General features: G+C 53.0%; 1 protein-coding gene across 7 annotated transcripts in view; it reads right to left on the bottom strand.

Annotated features, from left to right (window-relative positions):
• Positions 1–1,684: 1,684 nt before the first annotated feature.
• The window catches only part of ARHGEF2 (Rho/Rac guanine nucleotide exchange factor 2), a 40,343-nt gene continuing 16,821 nt past the window's right edge, over positions 1,685–25,206 (bottom strand). For 5 of the 7 annotated variants that reach the window (XM_060136423.1, XM_060136414.1, XM_060136409.1 and 2 more), the window contains 21 exons: positions 17,580–17,724; positions 15,306–15,373; positions 14,901–14,964; positions 13,754–13,883; positions 13,427–13,536; positions 13,131–13,277; positions 12,384–12,634; positions 12,046–12,171; positions 11,613–11,730; positions 11,164–11,412; positions 9,485–9,561; positions 8,886–9,055; positions 7,171–7,238; positions 5,986–6,186; positions 5,488–5,607; positions 5,291–5,358; positions 5,110–5,145; positions 4,854–4,904; positions 4,205–4,648; positions 3,771–3,954; positions 1,685–3,155 (listed from right to left, as the gene is read on the bottom strand). In XM_060136423.1, coding sequence (XP_059992406.1) covers positions 3,082–3,155; positions 3,771–3,954; positions 4,205–4,648; positions 4,854–4,904; positions 5,110–5,145; positions 5,291–5,358; positions 5,488–5,607; positions 5,986–6,186; positions 7,171–7,238; positions 8,886–9,055; positions 9,485–9,561; positions 11,164–11,412; positions 11,613–11,730; positions 12,046–12,171; positions 12,384–12,634; positions 13,131–13,277; positions 13,427–13,536; positions 13,754–13,883; positions 14,901–14,964; positions 15,306–15,373; positions 17,580–17,724 — 2,901 coding nt within the window. In that variant the 3' untranslated portion in view covers positions 1,685–3,081. The remainder of the gene's footprint in view (positions 3,156–3,770; positions 3,955–4,204; positions 4,649–4,853; positions 4,905–5,109; positions 5,146–5,290; positions 5,359–5,487; positions 5,608–5,985; positions 6,187–7,170; positions 7,239–8,885; positions 9,056–9,484; positions 9,562–11,163; positions 11,413–11,612; positions 11,731–12,045; positions 12,172–12,383; positions 12,635–13,130; positions 13,278–13,426; positions 13,537–13,753; positions 13,884–14,900; positions 14,965–15,305; positions 15,374–17,579; positions 17,725–25,206) is intronic. The other 2 variants (XM_060136377.1, XM_060136395.1) reach the window with 1 other exon arrangement.

Genomic DNA, 25,206 nt, shown 5'->3' with positions numbered 1-25,206 from the left:
AAAATGGGGTGGAGCTCCCACTGCCATTGCCCCACCCCAAGGTCTGACATGTCTTGAACCCAGCTGGGCACGGTGCCTCCTGAGTGGGTGGAGCCCCCTCTGGAGGGGGCACCGCCTGCACCAGCTCCATCCAGTTGCTGAACAGGAGAGGCTCGAAAGAGCCGCCTAATTCACACCATATTAAGCAATGCTAAAGAGATTTAATTAGCCTCTTGATGTTTAATTTCCTTTCTTTGATAATGTTTAAACGGTTCCAAAATCCACATCTATTCCCAGCCAATTCAGGATGGAAAATCCTCCACCTCTCAAGTGCCCCTCTTCCCACCCCCTGCAGCTCCTCTGATGGCCCTGCTGGGGCTCGGGATATTGGCTCCTCTGGGAGCATCGCTGCTTTATGGGACCCGGAGGTAAATATTGACCAAGTTTAAACAGGTCCAAGTCAGAGGTGAATGAATGCATGCAGACCCACCCTTTGGGATGGGAGAGGGAGGGGAGGGTGCAATGGAAAGGAGGCATTGCTGTGGCAAGAAGCTGGGCCCTGGCTCCCTGGAGCTCAAGCCACAGAGCTGTGAAACTGCCAACAGGGTAGACAGAGAGTAAGACTGAGTTTCCAAAAATGGGAATAGAGAGGGGACAACGAACAGAATGGGAAACGTGAGAGAGGGACTAATCTCAGAGGAACTACCATGTCAGAGACATGTGTGTCTTGTTTTGGGATCAAGGATGAGGAGGGGGTTTCAGTCCAGGGGCGGCAGGAGGGACAGAGCAGCTCTCCTGTGAGCTGTGGGCTTCTCGGAACCCACGCTCTGGGCTCTGCGTCCCCAGGTTTCCGTTACCCTCTTGACCTGCATCCTTCACTGTATCTGTAAGAACGCTGGAGGCACCTGCATTCCCTTTCCTGGTGGTCTTTGGATGCTAACATCCCCCTGCTCTGCCTTTACAGCTTTGGGTCCCAGCTGCTTCCCACTGACGTGGCAGACAGCTGCTGAGCCATGGGCCATCGTGTTGGAAACTTTGGAGCTCTGGTGTTTTTCAGCAGAGTAGCCGAGGAGGGGAAGTGGAGGACTGCAGCTAGGTGGGCTGGCCCTTTCCTGGCTCCTCTGCACCCAGGTTTCCCTGTCTATGAAATGAAAACAATTCCTACCTCACAGATTCCATTATGGATGAGAAGGCACCTTGTCAAGGCCAGATGCTGATGGATGAGAATGACAGGAGTGGAGGGTGCTGGCTGCTCCCCCAAGCCTGCCCCCCACCCCAGGTGATTTCAGTTCCTCTTTCTAGCTGAGGTCATGAGCCCCATCCTTCCCATCTTACCCCACGGGCTCCAACAGAGGTCTGTGCACTGTGCCAGCATTTATACAACTCTAGACTCTCTCACCCCTCCCCCTACAGCCCCAGAGCAGGGTATTAACCAGAAACAGGAAGCAAAAAATTAACCAAAAACAAGAACTGAAACCTACTTAATCTCTCACTGCCTCTCAAAATGGCAAAGAGCAAATGAGCAGCTCCTATGAGGGAAACCTTCTTAAAAAGGTTAAACCAGGGCTCTGGCACTGTGAAGAACAAGGCAGAGTGAGGGCTGAACCTGAACGTGAATGACTCTGGGGAGAGGCTAACAGGAACTGTGATGAAAGGGAGGGAAGGGGGCAAGAGGCTGATGCAATTCCTGAGCATGGCATGCAAATGAGATGAAAACAAGTTTTTTAATGTTGGAACCTCCAATAGCCACTGGAACCTAAGTGTCCCTTCATTATTATCCTTGTATTTGTGAGCGTCAAAGATGACAGCAAAAAAAAGGTTGGCAGCAGTTTCTTTTGTTAGCGCCCCCTGTCTTCAGGGAGGCAGTCACCCTTCCTGGGAGAGGAAGAGGCTCCTTTTGGAGGAACACTGGTCATTGCCTGGCTCTCCCCCTCACCAGCACCCTCAGAACTGGCAGACATTAACAGACAGTACTTCCTGGGGTTCCAGGACTTTAATTTTCCCTGTTTTATCTTTTTTTCCCTTTTTTTTTTTTTCCTTTTCTTTTTTTTTTTTTTAACAATCAAATTTGCAGAAAACTGGCTGGGGCTGGCAGGCACTGGGCGGGGGGAGGTCCATTGAAAAATCCCCCAAATTCACGCAGAGGTTTCAGGTCATGGTTGCTGAGGTGGGGGATGAGGTCAGGGTTTGTAGAGATTTCCCAACTCACCCAAGAACTGTTTGGCCAAATGGCTGGGGAAGAGGTCAAAATGGGTCCCCCAGTACTATAGATGAGTGGAGAAGTCATTGTTCCCCCCATCCCTCAAGTTCTTCCGAGATGTAGAGATAGAAGGCTGCGATTTCTAATTGCCTACAATCTTCTCTTAAAAATATAAAACACGTGCAGTTGGCTTTGGTACAAAAAAGAAAACAACAACAACAAAGAAACATTCTGGTCCCTGTGAGTTTTTCCCCTCACCCCCCAACCCCCCTTTACGGCCACCTCAACCTGTATTCCATCAACTCTAGGAAGCCAGGTTATCTCCCTGGGGTTTCCATAGAAGACAGATAGAAGGGAGAACAGCAGTAAGAGGTTGAGGGGAAGGGGAGAGGGACATGGCCCTGACCACAGCCCTTCCTGAAGGGGCAGTAGGGTCTTATGGCTGCAGCCTCTCCTCAAAGATGGGTGTTGCGCAGGAGGGGTGTCAGGGCTAGAACCCAGCAGCTGCATGGTTAAGCCTGAATAAACCCCAGTAGTGTTAAAGGACAAGGCCCCCTGATCCCTATGGCTTGGTTCCCATGTCCCTGGTCCTCTAAATCTCCCCTCTCCCTCCATAACTAATAAACAATAAATAAATAAATTTTCCTAAAGTAGAGGGAAAAAGGCATGAAAAATTGGCATCTGCAGTGTAGCTTCTGGATGCCACCAGGGGGCACTGTGGCCTAATACCCCCAGCTTCCTATATGGCGCCCCCCGCCCCCGTGTCCAAGGATCCCAAGAGCTGGCAAGGACAATCAGCAGTTCTTTCAAATGTTCCCTCGTCATTGGCAGATTGGAGTCCCCAGGTTTGCCTCCCTCAGTAATGTTCTTCAGGGGGACATGGGGTGGGGGGAGGGGCCCCCTTAGCTCTCTGAAGCTACAGGCTCCCCGTCACGGCTCTCAGTCTCTTCCGGGATGTCCTGCATTCGGGTGAAGTCTGAAGGAGGACGGGGCAAAGTTAGTGAGTGAACAGATGCTCCCGTGATCTACTGAACCGCTACACTGACGCCTCCCCGTCTGTGGGCTGAGGAGCTCAGAGAGCTGTGAGGGAGGGCAGAGGTCTGTAATCCTTGGGTGAGGGGAAAACCTCTGTCAACAGAGTAAGGTATCCACACCTAGGTACTTGTTAAGTATATGGAGACACAATTTGATTAATAAAATACAAAATATGTTAAGATTAGTATTACATGAAGTCACAGTAGCTTTGGGTTATTTTGTATTTCCTGAACCAACTATAAGAACTTGGAGGTCTTTGAAATTTTTTTACTTTGGAAATCTATTTCTGCTTGAAAAGGTTGGGAATCATGGACTTACTGGACCAGAGAGCCCTACATTCTTTGCTTCCTAGAGTCCAACTTCCAGTCTACCAGGAGGCAAAACAGGAAGCGCTCTGTGCCCCTCCCAAGAGTTACTGTAGACCTCAGTGGTTGGTTAGGGACCATCCTAAATGTTCCCATGCTTTAGGATGCAGGCTCCTTTTGGAAACCACAGCCCAAGGGTCTGTACCCAGGTTACATCCCATTTCCATTCCATGTCTCCACCAGGATCTCACCTCGTGGACTATGGGGCGGAGACAGACGGCTGCTACCTTCCTCCTCGCTGCCGGTGTCGGGGTCACTGCTATCTTGCAGCCGCTCGTCGGGGCTGCCCAGCTCCTGCCTCTCTCGATCCTCAAAGGGTCGATGGACGGAGCGAATAGTCACAGGCAAATCTAGGCGGTCGTGGCCTCGGCTGGGCTGTGGACGGCAGGCCAGAAAAGCAGGAGGCCACGGAATGAGCAGTGTGAAGATTCAACTCTCAGCACCTCTACCACTGACTGATTTCTTTCCGCACCCATTGCAACTGTTCAGTCCTCCCATCAGTATCCTATATCCTTCAAGTCTGATGCCTGATGTCATTTGGCCTCAAATCTCCAATTCCTTTCTGGTTCTCTCATGGACCCTGACGTCCACCCTGATGTCAGTTCACTACTTCAAGCTTCCTTACCTGTGGGGGGGTGAAACTTAAGTACAGGGCATCGCCTGCAGGGAGGCTACGCCGCCTCGGATCCAGAGGCCGCCGGGCCCAGGGGGCCTCAGCCGGGAGTGGTTCCGTGTGGCCCAAGGCGGCCAGCTGCCTGCGAGCCTCTTCGGCCTCCCGCTCCAGCAGGGCGCGGGCCTGCTCGCTCTCTCGGAGCCGGGCTTCCAGGCTGCCAGCCTCCGTCGCCCGCTCTTCGCCGAGGCGTCGGCAGCGCCGTAGCTCCTCTTGCAGCAGCGTGTGTTGCCGCTGCAGCAATGCCAGTTCCGTAGCCTGCTTTTCAGGAGCCACAGGGGCAGCCCCGGCTCTGCCAGCCTCCCCATCCCGGGAGTTGGCTCGGGTCAGCTTCTCTCGCCGCTCGGGGCCCTCAGGGAACCGGGCTTCCATCAAAGTGTCCTGCTGGGCCACAGCCGCCTGCGGGTGGAATGGAGACAGAGGGGTGTATCAGGACCCCGTTTCTTCTACCCCTCACCCTCACTCCCCAGGGCCCAGGTCATGATTCCTGGAGAGCTCGAACCGGGAAGGCTTAGAAAGGCCTGTTAGGATGATTCTGTCCCACCTAAATGGGTAGCTCGGGTCTGGCTCCTCCCCTTCCCACTCTAGCCCTTGCCCCACTGACCTGTAGGCCATGTAGAAGTCCATAGAGATTGACCAATCGCTGCAACGCTTCCTGAGGACAGAGGAGAGGGTAGGAATAGAGTCCAAGATTCAGGATGGGAGAACTGCCCAGAAGTTGAATAAGTGTGGGCATGGGACAATAAGACTGCAGGTACTTTGAGGTGTACACGCCCCCTCCCAACTCCAAACTGGGCTCTAATTTCTCAGATGAGAGTACCCCTCCTTCAGTCTCCTATATCATCACATTCCCATCTCACCTCCTGGGGAGATCTCAGCTGATTTCCATTTCGATCCTGCAGAAACGGGCAAGGATGGGGAATCAGCAGACACACAAGTCCCTGGTGCCTGTCCCTGATAGCTCTGAGTCAAGGATCTATCTATAGGGCAGCTGTCCCTTTCCCTCCCTCTAGCCAAGTCCTGACACCTCCTGAAACCCACCTTCTGGCTGGAGTCTGAGTCAGCTCTGCAGAGCTCAATGGAGCCATTGAAGGTTCTGGCCTCACCATCTGTTGAGAAGGGGAAAAGGATGGGCCGAACCACTTCGCCAGCACCCCGATACTACTTGGTCCCTGGTACCACCCCATTCTCTTTAACCCCTCCCACGTGCTACATTGGTCCCCTGCCCTGGCACTCACTGGCAGTGACTCCTGGACTCGTGTTACCACCGCTGTCTGGTTCCATGGACAGGGTTGGTTCCCGGGGTGTCAAGAGCAGCTCCACTCCAGGCCCCACCAGCAGGTCTTTCAGGCCCTCCACTGCAGGGAAAGAAGAGGTGAGGACAGGAGCAACAGAGAATCCTGTGGGGGATGGGAGGGGATGCCATTCACTCAGTACACGGAACATGCGGGCATCTAGGGGAATGCCCCCTGCACATGTAGTGGGGTCTCACTGCCACCACCACATACAAGGCAAAGGTCATTAAAGGTCCCAAGGGGCAGCACAAGTATGTGCAGGATAAGAGGTGTCAAACAGCAGCAAGGACCATCTTCCCCCACAAACAACAGGCACTCAGGGGAGTTATGGCCTATGGGGCTGACGTCCCCCTTGTCTGTGTGTGTCCAGGTCTAGCCACGGGTCCATATCTTGTGATGGTGAGTGGATGAGTCTGGACTCTTCCCTAGGAGCCCCCTCACCCTCACGGATGGCATCCTGCAGCAGCCGCTCGCCACGAGGGGACTCGAGGGACTCAGAGCGGAAAAGCCCCCTGGGCAGGGTGGGCAGCGGCATCCCGCTGCCGCCATCCTCTTCCACCTGGAAGTGGGTCATCTCAGCAAACAGCCCAACCTTCTCCTGCAGCAGCTCCACCAGTGCCCGATCTTTCTGCTGCAGCTCCACTGTGGATGAGAAACAGGTGAGCACCCGGAAGAGCCAGTAGTGTAGGGGCAGCTCCAGGGGTCAGGGGCCAGGCCTGGGCAGAGTGGCAGGACTTAATTTTGGTTTTTTGGCATATATGAAAAAGAAAATAACTTTTTTTGGGGAAAAGTAACACATGTACTTTTGTTTTAAAAACAAAAGTAAAACAATGTGTGGCAGGGACTGCAGGCTGTCCACCAGTTCCCATTCTCCCCACCTTCCTTTAATAAGAGAAGGTGTGCAAGTTTCATCTGGGCACACGGCTGCCCAGTTACACTCGACTTCCCAGCCTGGCTTGCAGCTAGGCATTGCCACGTGACTAAATTCTGGCCAACAGATGTGACAGTCTTCCAGATCTGCCCTTAAAAAAAATCGGTATAAACTCTCCTTGTTCTTTACCCCCTCCTTGCTAGCTGGGATGCAGATGTGATAGCAGGAGCTGGAGTAGTGATGGAGACACAGACATAGAGGACCTAGAGATGGGGAATCTTCACGTTGAAGAGGGCAGAACTGCACAACTACCCTGCACTTCCCACTTCTGGACTGTTATGTGGAGAGAAATAATCTACCTCGTGTGACCGACTGATTTTTGTTAATCTTTTTGTATAGCCGTTAGATCATACCCCAACTAATATAAGGCCTTATAGTAAAAAAGTAAGTTACAATCTTAACTCTGTTATTCCTACTTTCCCTGCCCAGAGGAAGCCACAGTAATAGTATCTTATCTTCCTAGAGATATTGCACACACATATACAAAATACGTATGACCTGTATCTATCCCCAATATTTTCACGCCAGTGGTAGCATATACTTGACAGTGTTTTAAACCTTGCTCTTTTCGCTTAACAATATATTTTGGTTATGGATCTACATCAGCCCTCATAGGGCCATCTCACTTTTTAGACAGTATTCCACTGTGTGGATACCTCATAAATTATTTAAACAAACCCTGTGGGTGGACTTACTCTTGATACGCCGCAGGTAAGCCTCATCCTCTGTCTCAATCAGGGGGAAGTCCTCCCTGGATGGGCATCTGGAGAGATAACAGGTTGGGTGGGGTTTGGGGAAGGAAGTCAGGTTACACACCAGGAATCTGCCTACCCTCCTTCCCAAATGTGCTCTATTTCTCCCTGGTAAGCCTCATCAGCTCTACGCCCTGGCTTCATCCACTCTTGACCCTCTCCTTTTCCTGGCACTGATCGTCTGCATCTACTGGTCTGTACCTCTCCAAAGGTCACCTGGAGAGGTAGCATAGTGCAGAGGGACAGCTACAGTTTTTGGCATCAAGCACCCTGGGCTCAAATCCTGGCTCCACAATTTACCAGGTGGTAACCTCTTTATTTCCTCATGTGAGAAATGGGGATAATATCTTCCTCACAGGTTTTCCGTGAGGATTAAAGGAAATAATGTACCACTGCTTTGAACACGGCAGAAGCTCAATAAATCAATTATAATGAATAATATCATTTTCGCAACTACAAATATTAATATTATTAATAAAAAGGGCACTATAGATCTATTGTCAATGGGACAGGTACTTTGCCTTGTTTTCCTAGAATTGGTAATTTCATACTTTGCACGCATTTCTGAAAAATTTGTTCAAAGTCTTAACTGCAGAAGTAAAAAAAAAAAAAAAAAGGTTTACATAATATAAAGTAGAGAAGAATCCATTCTCTAAAAGCTAAAAAAAAAATCATAGGACTTCCCTAGTGGCACAGTGGTTAAGAATTCGCCTGCCAATGCAGGGGACATGGGTTTGAGCCCTGGTCCGGGAAGATCCCACATGCCGCAGAACAACTAAATCCGTGCATCACAACTACTAAGCCTGCGCTCTAGAGCCCACGAGCCACAACTACTGAGCCCGTGCGCTGCAACTACTGAAGCCTGCGTGCCTAGAGCCTGAGCTCCGCAACAAGAGAAGCCACTGCGATGAGAAGCCTGTGCACCGCAACGAAGAGCAGCCCCTGCTCGCTGCAACTAGAGAAAGCCTGCACGCAGCAACAAAGACCCAAACCAGCCAAAAATAAATAAATAAATAAAATATTAAATTACTAAAAAAAAAAATCATAAACATCTTAACTGAATTTATTCTTCAGGCATAATCTTTGAGAATCCATTTTCAACATTTAGTATGCACTTTACTTTTTTTCATCACAACAGACACTCAGTTGACTGCCTCAAATCTAATGTGTGTCCAACAGAAGCCAAAGATCTGCTGCTTTAGCACATGAAATGATTTCCTTCTTGCCTCTGTTGTATGGAGTTTGAGTTTTGCTCCTCTTACCACTAGTATCAATGCTTTCATTACCCTCTTTTTCATTTATTTTTAGAAAATAGAGGTAAAAGACAGTACAATCCAAATAATGGCCCACTGCCTACAGACTAAGATGTTAATGGAGGTGAAATTGTACTGCTGGCTGGCAGGTATGCCAGAATGTGACAGCTTAAAGTATTCCTTTGGCTTGTCAGCTCTTGCTGCATTTGGAAGGTGGTTGCGGTCGTCATCATGTAAAGTGCGACTTTACAGGACAGTAGAACATAGATGACATTTCCTGCCTTGGGCCATCTTGTCTCTCCCCTGGCCTCTGCCTCTACCTCTGAACCCTGGGTTCCATTCCCTGGGAGTGCTGTGGCCTGGGGCCTGAAACTGCAGGTACTGTGAGGCCATACACACACTCACACTCGCACGCTCTGCTGAATGACGCGGATCCAGGTGCTCCGGTCATCCCGGGATGCCGTGTGGACCTCATACATCTCAGGGGGTGCCGCGCTGATCAGAAACATCCCTTTCTCCTGGTTGGCGATGTCCCGCACGATTAGATTCTGCAGTGACACCACCGAGGGCTTGTCCTGCCAGTCAGGGGAAAGGAAGGATTAAAGCTGGGAATCCTGACCCCTGGATATTTGAGTCTTCAGTCCTTCTGGAATACCCAAAGGATTGAAGAGTCAGCTGAGAATACAAGTTAAGAACCCAGGCTGCCAGCCAGACAGGACTTAGAAACGCCTGTGACCCTTGACAATTTAATTAACTTTAAGCTTTACTTTCCTCATCTACAAAAAGAGGATAATAAAGGGCCTTCCTGACAGGTGTAAAAGTGCCTGCATACAGTAACAATTTGTCTTGGCTGTTCTTATTTCTCCTTATTATATTATAGTAATGGCTACAATAACAGCTGTTTGACCCTGGAGGATTCCAGGGTTCTTCCAGGCTGGGGTAAGAAAGCAAAAAGGGCCTCAACACTTGTCTGTGCTGAGGAAGAAGAAGGTAGAAGGTCTCACCAGGGCAGGAAAGATGTACTTCTGGTCCTTCTCCTGGAGAAATACCAGCACATCTGTCATCAGCAGCATGAGCACATCTGGCAGGAGGATAAAGGCAGGACAGTCAGCATTATAGAGTGTCTGAGCAGCTGTTTCTCTTTCTCAAGGACCAGGTCTATCCCATTAGGTTAGAGCTCCTGTTTCCCCTCTTCCTGACCTCTCTCCCTCTGGTTGCTTTCTCCACTTTTGCAGACCTCCCACCTCTCCCATTCTTATAGCTCAGAAATGGGGGGTAAATGCATGTGCCATCAGATAAATCAGCTTCTTGGGCTAGAGGTGCCCATAAGCGATCACCCAATGCCTTTGGAGAAAACCCTCTTTATCCGATGAATGCGGGTTTCTTAACCTAGGGTCTACAGACCCCCTAGGATGTCTACTGTTGGGCTTCCGAGGCTCTGCAGATCCTCTGAAGTTGCATAAGCAACTTTACATATTAATATATCACACGTGTATTCTTCTGTGTGAAAGGGTCCAGAATTTTTGTGAGGGTAAAAGGATTCCCAGAGCCTTTCAGTTCCATGTTGAACAACTAACATAAGACCTTTTTGGATATTTGGTCTAAGCTCCCCCCCACCCCAGCATATTGCCACTTCTCATTTTGTGCTCCACAGGGAGGAGGACAGCTGGGTTCCTTAGCCATCTCTCCCACCGCTGAACAATCCCAATGTCCTTCAACCCCAGCAGGCCCTGCTTTCATTTTCCTTCTCTGCCCCACCTTCCAGGCTCTCAGATCCTAAGAGGTCCTGTGCTTTAAGACTTAAGGGGAAATAAAGGTCAAGCCCAAGAAAGTTGGATGTCACAGTCGAGAAGACACACACTTACCCTTTGCCCTTGGAGATCTTTCTAAGTTGTGGGCACAGAGAAGGGGAGGGCTTTCAGAAATAAAGCTCTCCACCCTTGCTATTTTTAACCCCCCCATGCTTTATATTCTTAGCTTCGGCGTGGGAGGGATGGGAAGGAGAGAAAGGGATGAAGGAAAGTGGCTGGTGAAGCCTGCAATACTCAAGCTTATGAAGTGGGGATTTCATGACACAGGACAGAAGTGCAGGCAGGCTCTGGCCTCAGGTAGCACGGTATACTTCTGCCCCTCATTCCTCACCCCCATAGCCAACGTCTGCAACTCTCTTGTCTTGATTTAGGTAGGAAAGCATTGGCCAGTGCAGTCTGGGAAGAGAGCCTGGGAAAGAGTGCCCCAGCCCAACATGCCCCACCCTCTTTTCTCTTCTCCACTCAGCCCGCCCTTTGCTGGGCTCCACCCCCTCCCGTGGGCCTTCCCTAGCTGTGTTCCCAAAGCTCCTGCCCATTCCCCAGCCCTGGTGGCTGGGATTCCAGCTGGAAGAACCAACTACCCTGATCTTGTCCTCTGATCCTGGAATTTCTCTGTTTTCTTCATCAAAACCAGTAGCTTTCTGGGCATGCGAGAACCAAAGAAATGAATAAATACTGACAAGGAAGTCCTTGTATCGCCCGTGAAATCCAGAATTCAGACTTTTGTCGCAACAGAGACCACATATTTTCCTCCCACTGGGTCTCACCCTGGGTATAGGGCTGCATTAAAAGAGGTCCTAAGGGCTGGGATGCTTCTCCTTCTTTATATCTGACTGCGGACTCTTGCCTGGCCTGCCAAGCTGACCACTGACCTTTGAAGCGCCCAGTAGCTGTCTTCCAGAGCAGGCAGCCATCGTGGATGAGCTTGCGCCGCAGAAGCTCCTCTCGGCCAAAAGGGCCCTTGCCAGGCACCGGGGCCTGGGCACGAGGGTCCATACGGTTGTAGATCTCCTGCAGGCGGGCCCCTTTCTCCAGCTCGTGCACATCCTGGTCTACGTTGGACAGCAGCTCCTTCACCAGCCCCAGTGCCGTTGTCAGGTCCTGGCGCTCCTCCTCGATCCCTGACCAGGGGTCAGCATGAGGAAGGGATGGCTCAGCCAATCTTCAAGCCAGCCCCAATTCCCACCAATCTCGATTCCCACCTTCAGAGGCTGCCCAGCATTGCACATCTGCCCCTATCCCTCCCCTTGGTTATCCCGAGCCATTTCTCACCCCAGACAGCCCTCTCCCACCTTCCTCCCTCCCAGGCTCTTCCTCTCACCGTGGGAATGCTGCAGGATCCGGTTGATGAGCACCGGGTACTTGGTGATGCGCTGAGTCACCAGGAGGATGCACTCCTGTACACCATGCCGCTTCAGCACGGCCGAGCGGGTCACCTTCTACAAGAGCAGAGGAGGGCTCAGGGCCAGAGTGGGGCCCGAGGGGAGGGCAACAGAAAGAACGCTGGAGCGTTCTTGGAGCCTAAGCCCTGGTGCCGGCCCTAACTTGGCCATTTACCTCACACCGGTCGGCATAGGTGACCCAGTCTGGAAAATGGGGACGAGAAGGTCACAGGTTTATTGTGAGGACCAAAGTAGCAAAAGCACTTGCTCTACTGCTATGAGGGGCTGCTGATGGGATCCACAAGCGGATGTGTCCACAAGGGTTGGGCCACTAGAGGAGGCTGAGTGTGGGTCCTGGAGAGGTCTGCTCACCCGGATGAACTGCTGGAAGCGTTTGTCTCGGGCATATAGCTCCTTATAGAGCTTTAAGGCCTTGGTGTGGCGGCTACAGAACTCCGAGTAGGTCTTCCGCATCTGCTCTGCGCTGGGACCTGAGAACTAGAAGTTGGGGGAGCAGGGCTGGGTCAGCATTTCCCTCAAAGCCACATCTCATCCCCAACACCCTCGGGCCTCCCACCAAATAGGCGGGCTTCCTGCCTCTCCAGCCCTCTCTGGCTCCACCCCCTAGAGTTTGATGAAATGATGAGAAATGTCCACTCTAGTCACACCTCCTCCCATGACTGCTGCCCATGGGTCCTGCCTTTTCTCACCTGGTTGATGAGCAGGTCACCCAAGCGATGGATGACGAAGTTCCGGGGGCTGCCAGGGCACAGGGCCTGGCGTCGGCGTTCTAACAGCTGGCTGAGGAAGCGGGTATGGATGTCACTGAGTTCGTCCACGCAGGGGAACAGGCCCTGGACCACTCCTGGCTCCAGCTGTAGCTCTTCCAGCATCCCCGTGCGGAAGAGGCGGGTCATGATCTTCAGGGTCCGCACATGGTGTAGCTCTGTCTGGATCAGCTCTGCGGGGACAATGGGACACCTGGCCTCTACCCTGGCTTGGCCACAATTGGTGGGGCCTAGGCTGGGGACCTCAGGGCTCATTTGAGGTTTTCAAGATCCCTTCCAGGTTAACATTCTGCATTAGTACGATCTTAGATCATTTTCTAATCATTTTTTAATCTTTATGCTGTGCCATCTTAAGCTATGAGCTGTTTTAAGGTCAAGAACCATGTGCCCCCTACATGTCTAGGTTTCCCACAGTTCCCAGTACAGTGTTGGAACAGGCAGAGAGGAAAGACTAAGAATTGACTGGAAGGAAGGGATAAAGAAGGGCCTTGGAGGTCAACAGCCCAACAGGTGGAGGCCTAGTGGCTACTTGTGGGGATGCCAGGCAGGGTCTTGAAGGCCAATAGGATAACAGGGAAGGGTCTTGAGAGGTAGGGGCTGGCAGAGGAAGGACACAAAAAAACAGGACTGGTGACAAAAGAGAAGTCTGGGGTGGTCTTCTTGGCTCACCATAAATGACATCCTGCTGCTTCATCACCTCCTTTTTATGCTGCTGCAAAAAGTTGCTATCCACAGCAAGGCTCCAGGAATCAGCTGCAAAGTCCTTCTCATCCATCTCAAAGTCACTCATCAGCTCATTGTAGATCACCTCTGCACCTGGAAGTGAGTGGGGGAAACAACTCGGACCCCAATTCTCTTCCCTGGGTCCTGGGCCCTTCTCTAGATCCCTTCCCGCCTTGCCGTTCCCAGGACTGCTCCCACCTGCCCCTCATGCCCTGGTCTCCCTGAGGTCCGGGCACAGTCACCTTCGTCGATGAGGGACTCCACTGACAGGGTCCGGTTCCGCATGTTGAGGGAGTCTGTGGACTGGGAGAGGATCCGGCGCAGCCCCAGGGGAGACTCATCATTGAAGTGTCTGAGGGGAGTGGAGCCTGGCTGCATCACCCAACTCCGGCAAGAGTTCCCTTCCCGGGTGGGGACCCAAGGTGGGATCCCAGAGGCAGTCACCCCAAGTTCTCCTTACCTGTCTGTCTATAATTCTGAACTCAGGGATGGGAAAGACCTCTCAGCCCCCCGTCTCCATTGCCATACTCTGCCTGCCTGGGCTCTCCCTTCCCCAAGCAGAGGCTCACCCAGCAATGTTGGTGGTGGAAACACTTTTGGCTAAAGACAAGGAGGAGCGGCCACGGCGGGAGCCAAGCAGGGACTGTCGGAAGCTGTCGGAGGGGTAGATGGCAGAGCTGGGACGCTCCCGAGTGGTGGCTGTCAGAGGGGGGGATACCAAGTAGGCAAGCGTCAAACCTAGTGCCTTCCCAGGATTCAAGCCTCCCAGGCTCCTCCACTAGAAGCGAGGCCTCCTCTCCAGCCCCACCTTTAGCCCTGTTCTTTTTTTTTTTTTTTTAGCCCTGTTCTAGTCAAAGAAAGATGATAACAGTAATTCTGCCCGTATGTTTGTGCAATACTTTTTTTTTTTTTTTTGCGGTACACGGGCCTCTCACTGTTGTGGCCTCTCCCGTTGCGGAGCACAGGCTCCGGATGCGCAGGCTCAGCGGCCATGACTCACGGGCCCAGCCGCTCCGCGGCGTGTGGGATCTTCCCGGACTGGGGCATGAACCCGTGTCCCCTACATCAGCAAGTGGACTTTCAACCACTGTGCCAACAGGGAAGCCCTGTGCAATACTTTTAATGTTTATAAAGAGCTTTTCTTGCCTTATCTCTTTCCCGCCACAAGACTATGAGCAATCTGCAGCTCAGGATGGTTAAGAGACTTGTCTGGGGTGACTCAGCTAATGGCTGAGCAGAGATTCGGACTCTGGTCTTTTTTTTTTTTTTTAACATCTTTATTGGAGTATAATTGCTTTAGAATGTTGTGTTAGTTTCTGCTGTATAACAGAGTGAATCAGCTATATGTATACATATACAGACTCTGGTCTTTTTAGTAAGCACCACGCTCTTTCTGTTACACCAGATCTGTCTGAATTGGCCCTTGACAACTTCTGCCAACATTCCCAAGTGTGGTGTAAATAACTAATAATAATAATATAAGGTGTGACCAGGCTCAGATGACCAGCCATCCCAAGCCTTCGTCCCCATTTGAATTCTCCTGTCCCGCCCCTAGGCCCAAGAGTCCGGATCTCCCTTATGATCCCACCATCAGCATCCAATTGAAAAGAGGAAGGCGCTGTGCCAGGGAACGACCTCAGGGGGGCAGCACAGCTCATGGGCTGAGAGGCCTGGGGTCCAGGGTCCTATGGGGGCTCCAGCATCCTCACTACTCACTCTTACTGCGAAGTGAAACAGACTGCAAGGCAGTGTTGTTCTTCAGCAGGGCAGCTTTCTGTTGCTGTGAGACAGAGAGCAAGAGAGAGACACCAAGAACAGCTGTCACCCTAGGGTCACCCCCATAGGCCCAGGGCAGGAGCTGGGTGGCTGGCCCCCTAGGGAGAAAGCTGGCATGATGGCTAAGGGCATCAGGGTGGCTGAGCCCAGTGCTGAGGGAATGTGTCTACAGCAACAGGCTGACCCCCTCTTGCAGGGCCTGCGGCCTGGGGTGGAGGGTCTGGGCTGCCCCCTGGTGAGGAGAGGGGCTGAGTAACACAGGGTGAGGAATGAACGGAAAAGGCATGAGGGTACCGCACACTCACTACCCTCTCCCCCAGCCCTCTGCCCTCCCTGCCATCTCACCTTCTGCTTGACCTTGGTACAGTTGGCGAGGGTGTCTTTACAGCGGTTGTGGATAGTCACATTGCAGGCTGGGAGGGTGGGGTAGAGAGGGTGATGGGAGGGCCGGGTGGTACGGGGGGGACACACCCACATGCAGACACCCATCTCCCCATGGCCACACAGCCTGAGACTCTCCCCCTTCCCAGACTCCTCGGCCATCGCCGCACCCCAGTCCCTCTCCTCCCACCTCCCCCCTTCCTTCAAGCAGGAGATGAAGTGAGGGGGTATAGGTGTGGACCACAATTAAGCCATCAGGAGGGGTAGGCAATCCTGACTCAGAGATGACCTGCGAGGTGGACTAGAGGGAAGAAGGGGTTACTGGCTGCCAGAGATGAGCTCAAGAAGCACAAAGGTGGTTGAGAATGACAGATGGCAGAGAGGACGCCCACGGAACAGAAGGTGGCACAGGAGCAGCTGGGGTGGGGGCTAGGGGCAGAGAGGGGGAAATGAACATCCCCTGAGCTTGATCCTAACCACCCCTTGAGGTAAATTCAATGATCCTCATTTTATAGATGAGGATCCTGTCTCCTGGAGAGGTTAAAACCATCTGCCAGAGGTCATACAGCTAGTGGTAGAGCTGGGGTTTAACTCAGGAGTGTCTGTGCACTTCCTGTTGAGCCATACGTAGGCCCACAAGCTCTGGCTAGGCCTAAGCAGTGCTAAGGCTGATGGATCCAGCGGCAGAGCGGGGGACAGGCCATGCCCTGCCCCTGCCCGCCACGCCTGCCTGCCTTCTGCACTGCTCAGCTATGCTTGCTATGACTCTAGCCTCCCTTCCGGACCGGGGGAGTCTTTTTCCCCAAGTAAGGTAAACCCACAGCTCCCACACTCCATCTGCTTCTCCCTCATCACCCACCCCACCCTGCCATGGGGTAGGAGAGAAGAGGAGAGGAAAGGAAGAGTAGCTAAGCCTAGGCACTGGGACTACTGGCCGTCCCTTTCCCCAACATGCCCTCACAGCCCTTGGCCGTCTCCAGCTTCCCCTCCCCCCTCGTCCAACAACACCGGAAACTCTGCTAACTCCTTCAGACAATACCCAGCACCGTGCTTACTTCCACAAATACAAGGCGAGCAGGGTGCGGCAGAGGGGCAGACAGAAGTGGGGGCTGGAGCTGCGTCCACCCCCCCTGGAGCTCCCTTCTCCTACCCGCAGCACCCAGTGTCTCTGGATCGAACCTCCGCTATCCACCTGCTCTCAAAATAGCGCTTGCTGCCCGCCTCCCCAGTTCCCCTGGCAACAAGCTTCCAGATTGGGAATTCTGTCAGGTCTCTAGAGGGATCTAGATTGGGGTTCCCTCCTCATCTTCAAAACTCTAAGTTGAACAGTGAGGAAGTAGAGAAGCCTCGCTGGTTCTTTCTGGGGTTCCTTCGCAGCTTCCATAGAGATTTAGAAGCTAAAGCTTTTGTCCCTCTGTTCCGCTGCAGGCCACAACTCCTCCAGTCCTGCGTTAATCAGAAGCAGCTCTTTGCCATAAATCTGGGTGTTGGTGGGGAGGGTAGACAGGGCAGGAGCCCTCCATGTAGGCATCTTGGGGAAGGAAGAATTCGTTGCTTGTACTTACTAAATACAGGGCTACCCTTAGATGTGGGTGAAGGTCAGGAGTTCTATCTAATCCTTATTCCCCCAACATACACATTGCTGCCATATTCTCTTTCTCACTGTGTATCAGTCAGACTAGAAATCTGAGACAGGGGGGTCCTAATCCCTAATCCTCTGCTTCAAACTGTAGAGATTTAGAGATTTCAGACTCCCCCCAGTCAATAGAAAGGGAAGGGGCAAGGGGACCCTGAAGTCCTGAACACCCAGTTCTGCCCAGGAAGACCGGCAGAACAGCTGCAAGGCCAGCAGCTTCCCACCCAGCTCCCCTATTTCTGCCCCCCCTACCCCGCATACACACAACATTCCTGCTTCTCTTCCAATCAGTTCTCCTGACCCTCAGCAGCTGTTCAGGGAGCTGGGGGATGCCCAGCGGACGACAGCTGCAAGGGGAGCCACTCCAGCCTCCCCTCCCCCATACCCCCAGCTAGTCCTGCTTAGGCCATATTCTGACTGCCACTACCCCTAGACATGAGGACAGGGAGAAAGGGATCAAGCATCTGGCCCTGGCATTTGGGCCCTGTGGGGGTTCACAGAGGAGAGTGATCCTTATGGATCCAAGGTAAAAAGAAAGGAGAGAAAGATTAGGGTCAGTGGGCGCTGACTCAAGAGTGACATTCAGGGTCCAAGCAACTTACTTGGGCAGATGAGGGCCTCCTTGGCTGTGATGCTCTTGTTACAGGCATAGCACATGGTCATGCCCGAAACGGAGATGGTGGTGAAGAGGTGCCCGTTGGTATAGCGGGCATCCTTGGCTTCCTTCATTTTCTCTTTTTCCCGGGTCTGTAGAAGGGGCGAGAGAGACAGGAAGTGAGGCTGGAGGATGCCAGGGTGCCTGAGGAGTCCAGAGACACGGGCCGAGGGCAGAGGCAAGGGAGCAATGCCTGCCTGAAACACACCATTTCCTGAAGCAGAGTTTGCCGCGCTGTGTCAGAGGCAGCTGTCCAGGAGTGACCAGGCCAGCCCCGAGGGCCGAGCCCACCCCTGACCTACCTGGCCCCTGCGGCTGGGCTGCCTCCTGTTGCCGCTCATCTCCCCGGCTCCAGACCTCCGCGTCCTCACTCCACCTCCCAGCCCTAGCTCTGCTCGCCCCCGAGCTGCTGTACTCTCTTCTCTGTGCCGGGGGAAGATGCGCAGAGAGGAGGGGAGAGCAGGCGAAGCAGAAGGTGCCAGCTCACCAGCGCTTTCAAATCTATGGGAGTTAGCTCCTCTTATAACCATGACAACCAGTGTTGCAGCCGCTATCTCCGTGGCAGTGGCAGTCACAGTGGGGGGCAGGAGATCCCCTTATTAGATTGGCTGAAGGGGGCAGAATGCCTCCACTGCCACCCCCAACCAGAGGTCAGGACCCCAAACTTCTGACTCTTCCACATCTGCTCAGCCAAGGTACACGGGGCCTCTCTGTGGGAGGCAGCATGTCCCCTGCTAACCTCGAGGCAGGAGAAGCCTGGTTTCAGTCTCGGATCACTTGTCCTCTCTGGGATCTTTAAGAAAGGAAACTGGGCCACCAAGGTCTCATTCCCGGCAGGAAGTCTCTTCTGCAGTCTAACTTTTATCCCTCTCATGCTACCCTCCAAAACCTAGGATATCTCCTTTATTCCTCCTCACCCAATTAGTCTAGGAAGTCCTTTCTAGCATCTACCCTCCATCCTCCAGCGGCAATGTCACTTCCTCCTGCTCTGGTCTCCGTCGAGATGGGGCACACTCTCCGGGCGCTTCCACAGAACCTCAGAGGCTGGCATTTCCCATCAGCTTTCTCTTCTCCTGCTTCCCCCTGACCTCTGCAGGTGAAGTGATTCTCCCTGACCTCTTTCTGTCCTTTCTCAAGCTCCTGAGCTTTCCCTGAAACTGAGGAGATAAGAAGATGGGACACCATGCTTTCCACCTATTCCAGGACCCTCCTCAGTGGTCACCTCAGATCCCTGATTTTCCCTCCACTCTTAGAGGACTGACAGCAGGAAGAGGACCTGGAAGACCACTCCCTCCAAGGATTCCCTGCCTCTCAGAAAGCGAAGAGCGAGATCCTGATGGCTGAGGCTGAGGGTAATGAGCCCCAAGTCAGAGGACACTGTCTGGGGCCCCGGGGCAGTGAAACAAAACTCAGAGGAGAATCCTCAGCCTGGACCTTGGAGGCCTAGTCCTGACTCTCAGCTGAAGCCACACTAGCAGTTAAGAGGTGGGGGAGGGGGGGCTTCCCTGGTGGCGCAGCGGTTGAGAGTCCGTCCGCCTGCCGATGCAGGGGACACGGGTTCGTGCCCCGGTCCAGGAGGATACCACACGCCGCGGAGCGGCTGGGCCCGTGAGCCATGGCCGCTGAGCCTGCGCGTCTGGAGCCTGTGCTCCGCAACAGGAGAGGCCACGGCAGTGAGAGGCCCGCGTACCACCAAAAAAAAAAAAAAAAAAAAAAAAAAAAGAGGTGGGGGAGGGGAAGAGACTCACTGGCCTGGTGCAAGGGTAGAAAAGGGAAGTGTGAACGGGCTGAGTCAACAGCACAGGGGCCAAAGGGCACTGGACTATGACGCCCTAGGGTCTCAGGGCTTCCTGGTAGCCCAAGATCCTTCTCTCTCCTGCCTACCCTCAGAAGCTCCAGGTTCATCTGACGATGAGCAGAGCCTAGGTCTTCAGGTCATTTCCCACCCAATCACCCATTTTTCTTTTCTCCTCCTCTCCCATCCTCCTCCTCTTCCTATATCATAGTCTCCTTCCCATCCCCTGGCCTCCCTCCTCTCCCCCATGGCCTCCCACCTTGGCTGCCCCTTTTTCACCCTTGCTTCTCTTCTACTGCCCTTGGCCTCTCCCTGCCCTCCTCCTCCTAGACCTTGTCAAGAAAGCTGACCAACTTTTAACTCTAACCTCCCTTTTTCTATTCTGGTACCTACCTATCTGGACCACTAGAAAATTCTCCCTTTAGTCTAACCTCCATCTGCCCTGCTCCAAATTATAGTTCTTTAGGAGATCAAATCCTCCTCTGAATAACAGCCTTTATAGGACCTCAAAGTCCAAGTCCAAATAGCTCTTCTTACTGCCCTACACTCTGCCTTCTCTTCTCCTCTCCTGCTCTCCCAACCTTCTCTATGACACAAATAAAAAAGTTTGAGGACTCATTATGTTTGAATTAAAAGTATGCAAGCAAAAAAACATGAAAATCACATTAAAACAGCAACACGGGGAGGGGCAAATTAGGGGTATGGGATTAAGAGACACAAACTACCATGTATAAAATAGATAATCAGGGAATTCCCTGGTGGTCCAGTGGTTAGGACTGCGCGCTTTCATTGCTGAGGGTGCGGGTTCAATCTCTGGTTGGGGAACTAAGATCCCGCAAGCCACGCAGCATGACCAAAGATAAAAACAAAACAAAACAATAACAGATAAGCAGCAAGGATGTACTATATAGCATGGGGATTTATAACCGTTACCTTGTAATAACTTTAATGGAGTATATATAATCTGTAAAAATACTGAAACTAATATAATATCGTAAATCAAGTATACTTCAAAAAATAAAATAAAAAGAGCAACATGTCTGAATCAGGGTCAACTCCCAAATGGGCAGTCCTGCAGATTTGCCCTAGGGCTGCTACAACTCCCCCTCCCCTCCCCTGACCTCTTCCCTCTGCCCTCAGGCCTCCAGGAGCTCTCACCTGGGAAAGAGGCGGGGAAAAGGAGGGAGAGAACTAGGGGTAGCCAGAGAACAGGGTCTCTTGTGGCCCTTCACCTCTCTGGCATCAACATCCCACAGACGACCCAGCTACTCTGGGCCCAGGCTCCCCCACCTCCCAACACTCACCCTCTCTCCAAGTGACCCTCTCTCTAGGTGGGCCAGCAGTGGGCAGCAGCCACAGCAGCAGCACATCCCAACACGGACACTGCCCAGCAGCAGGCGGCCCTGGCACTGCCTAGCGCTATTGTCCTGGAGGCAGTCTGCACCCGCCCCAGGGCTCAGGCTGGTGAGGCTAGAAGGACACAGGGCCTGCTCACCAGGGGTGCCTGCTCCAGAGATGGAGTGAATGGGCTTGTTTGGTTCTCTGTCCTACTCTTTCCAGATCTTCTTAAGATCATCCCAGTTACCCGCCCACCCGCCAGCGGGACAGCTCTTCACCTTCACGGCCCCATCTGTCCACCAAGAAAAGGGGCCATTACTCTGCAATCCACAACACCCACCCCAACACTCAGAGGCCCTTCCTGCTTGGTTCAGTCCTCTACTGTCCAGTGTCCATAGTCTTGCTTTTTCACAAACCCTCACAGAAAGTCTTTCTTGCTATTGCTACACAATAAACGAATAAAGCACGGGAAAGCACCTAGCACAATGGTGGTATACAACAGCCACTTAACACATGTTTAGAAAGAAAGGAAGAAAAGAAGGATGGGTGGATGGATAGACACCAAGACAAGGGGTCCCAGCAGCACCCTTGCCTCTACTCTAGGGATCCCCTCATTCCTTATCAGAGCTTCAGAGCTTTCAGTCTCCTCCTCTCTCTCTTCCCCCCCCCCACCCCGGCTGCACCTCACACTTGCGGGATCTTAGTTTCCTGACCAGGGATCCAACCCGTGCCCCCTGCAGTGGAAGTACAGAGTCCTAACCACTGGACCACCAGGGAATTCTGGTCTCCTCCTCTCTTGTTTATTCTTTTCTCCCTCCTCCCAGACCTTTTCTCCTAATTCCTTTGAACTTAGGACCGGATGGTATCCTCTGAAGGTCAGAAGAAGACCAACCCAAACTTTCCTTCCACTGTCATCCCAGATCTTGGTCATTTTGGGGAAAGAAAGACTAGGCGAATGGCAGAGGACATTGAGGCTGGTGGCTCAAAGTCTCATAGAACAGAAGCAGTCTCCCCTTTCTCCGTATTTTGTCTCCCAGGCCGAGAGATGAGGAAAACAGTGACATACGTGAAGCCCAAGGAATGCCAAAGCCTGGACTTCGGCTTCCCGTTCCCCGGCGGGCAGCAGAGGATGGCGGAGCTGACCCAGAAGAGTAAGAGCCTCTCCAAGCAAAGTCTAAGCTCTCAGCTGTCCTTGTTCCTCCATTGGGTATGTCCAAACCAAGACCTCTGGAGAAGTCACGTGGTGCTTAGAATGACCTCTGCTCCAGCTGCAAGTGGCAGCAGCCCCTTCCCCAAGGTGGCGCAGTCTCTGTCCAGGCCCTTTGTTTAGGGACCAGAAGGCCCCCGGAGCGTTCCACTGGGTTTCCAGTCATCTGTAACTTAGGCCCTGAACAGCAGAGGTTCAGAGTCATAGGCTGCAAGGGGCACTGAGTCATGAGGGATGGGCTCTAAGGCTGGGAAAAGAGGAGAAAGAGGGTTCCTGGCCATGGGACTGAGAAGAGGGCTTGGGATGGTCTCAGCCAGGCTCTGCTTCCTTTATGAGCTTCCACAGACGAGATAAAGGCAGGAGGCTAAGGAGAAGGCGGCCAAACGGAAACGCTAATGCCAAAGCCAGAAACATAACACAAAAAGACATCGCTGAACACACAAAGGCACTTAACGCTTGCCTGATGAATGAAGATGAGACACCGGACAATGGGGGTGGGCACACTGGTGAAGCAGAAGAGGGGTGCTAAGGACCACAGGGAATAAAGTCGGGCTACCCTGAGACCCAGGGATCCTGGATCCCATCCTACCCCCACCCCCCACCCGACCACACCTGTCGGGTCAGGAGAGAAAGACAAGCAGAGACGGAGGGGGGAGTGATGCAAACAGACGGGCATTTGTGCAAGCGAACAATAGCTGTGCCAGGACTCCCTGCCCTCCTGGCACAGGGCAGGCCGGCTGAGTTGGGAGGGGGGCAGCTGCTGCCTGCAGCCCCTCCCCCACCCTCCCCCAAGGAGACATAAACAAACCCAGAAGGGTCCAGCCAGTTCCTCTCAGCCATTTCTCTGACCAGCTCCAGGAACCATGACCAATCTGCTCCCTCAAGCTCCTAGATGATACTTCAAAGCACAGACTGAAGCTAAGAATGGAACTACCTCCCCGCATCCAGAGTGCAGTGAGCCCCCTACTTTGGTGGCCATAATTCAAAACAGTGACACAGAGCATCTGGGGACAGGCAGACAGACACAGACACACACGCACACCAACACACAGGTCATGTGCACGCATGGGATTCATTTCTTCAGATCTGTCCCCTCCCCGACTCCAAGCTCAGGGTTCCGGGGAAGCCAGAGGGACTGAGATGGGACCCCTCTTTAAATCCCTCGGGCAGCCCTGGCAGGTCCTTCTCTAGGCAGCATCCAACCTCCTGCAGTCACTCAGTGACTTCCTTAAGCTTTTGGCTCCCTTCCCCCATCCTTGCTTCTCCCCCTCCCCTCAGCTCTTTCCCTAACCTCCAAGAAAGGCCCCTAGAATCTTTTCCTATTCCCCCAAAAGCCTCAGCCTCCCGGGAGACCCCCAATTCCTCAACTTCCCCCGCAACCTGCCAGCACTCTCAGCTCCCTCCAGGGCTCCCCCAGCCCTCTTCTCCGGCTCCAGTTCTAGTCCTGCACACAAAGCCAGCCATCTCTCCAACACTCAGAACAAAGAAACAGTCTCTCTCCTCTCTCCCCACCACACTCCAAATCTGGGGTCCTTGAGATTCCAGGGACACCCCCCTAGCCTCCAGGGCCATCCCTGATCCTCTGGCCCCTGCCCGCTCCTAGGCAGGAAAGGACCCTTTGTTCTGAGAGAGGAGACACTTAGGGTTTGGGGGGAGAGGGAGGGAGGAACAGGGGATGAAAGAGAGAAAGGGACCTCTGGGGTTTGGGGCCTATGGAGGTAGGAAGTAGAGCAGAGAGAATGAGGGGGTGGAGGACTGAAGATAGCCTGAAAGAATAGAAATGGAGTGAAAAGAGAGGAGGCATGAGGAGGGGGAGCTGCACAGAAAGATTCTAGGAGGGTGGGAAGGAGAAAGGGACAGGTTCGACTTAAATTCCTCCTACTTCAAGGAGGTCCTGGGGAGGAAGGCAAGGAATGGCGGTGGGGGTCAGGACATAGCTCTGAACCATCCCCCCAGATAGGTAGCAGGGGAGACCATCTTCCTCAAATTATCTCGTTTCCAGCGGCCCCCCTCTACTCCCCACCGCAGTATAAAAAGAAAGGAGACAGCTGGTGTGCTTGGGGGAGGGGGAAGAGGGGATCCAGGGTTTGTTGGCTAAGAATCAACTCCCCCCTTCTGTAACCACAGCTTTCCGGAGGTGGCCCTCCCCTTCCGACCAGCCCAAACTGACAACCAACCTCCTCCAGTGGCCCCTCTGCCCTCTCAGATCTACCCACTCAGCCCCTCACATCCCCACCCCCAGTCAGATCCCAACCCCCGCAAAACCAAGGCCGCCCCAGGATAGAAAAAGCCAAGCTTCTAGATTCCCAGTCCCCCCCAACTACCAAAAAAAAAAAAAAAAGGCATGAGGACCCAGGTATCTGGCTCCCCAACTCCTCCCAATAACGGAAAAGGGACCCGAGTATCTACCTTCCCAGAACCCCTGTCTATAGCCCCTCTCCAGGTCTGCCCCTCGCCGGTGCCCCCATGGCTTTCCCTTTTAGGGTGGAACCAAATTTCCGTGGTTTCAAAAAACCTCTCCACCCCCCTTGGCCCTGCTCCAGGGTCTCAGCTCAAACGGTTGAAAAATAAACAGACTTTCATAGCTGGGGCCTGGCCTGGCGCAGGGTTGAGAAGAGCCTGTCTGCCACCCCACTGTTCCACTGCACTTCAGCCATCTCTCCTCTGGCCCTCTGTTTGTCTTAAGCCCTACCCAAATCCCCAGTTGCTTTCCTGTTAGCAGAATCTCATCCCAACCCCCCAAGGAAAAGTTCCAGGATGGAACCTCTCCCAACTTAGCCTCTAGATGGGTAGTCAGGCTAGGAGCTAGGAGGGAAGTGTGGGAAGGGGTTTCCACCATCTCTGAGGACTCCAAAAGGGTACTGCTCCCATGCCAGTAGACTGTGATGGTGATCAGCATAGGCTGGTGAGCAGCACAGGCTGCGCGCCAGGGCAGGACACTGGGATTGGAAAGAGGCCAGAGATTAAACCAGCTATGGACTGGGTCTTGGCCTTTCCCATAATGGGTACAGTGTGGGTGCCTTGAGCAGCTGGGAGGTGCTGTCTGCATGCACCACCTTCCTCCCAGCTCTCATTTATTCACCTACAAGTCAGCTTCATCATTTCCTGGGGGCTGAGGTGTGGAGAGTTCATGGCCTTTGGGAGTGGGCCTGGGTACAAAGGCAGAAATAAGGGATACTTGGAAAGGAGTGGCCAAGAGCTCAAGATGGGGGTGGGGGCTAGGGTAATTATACA

Source organism: Lagenorhynchus albirostris, chromosome 2 (assembly GCF_949774975.1).
Source record: "Lagenorhynchus albirostris chromosome 2, mLagAlb1.1, whole genome shotgun sequence".
Classification (NCBI taxonomy): domain Eukaryota; kingdom Metazoa; phylum Chordata; class Mammalia; order Artiodactyla; family Delphinidae; genus Lagenorhynchus; species Lagenorhynchus albirostris.
This window is presented reverse-complemented; position numbering and strand designations above follow the sequence as displayed.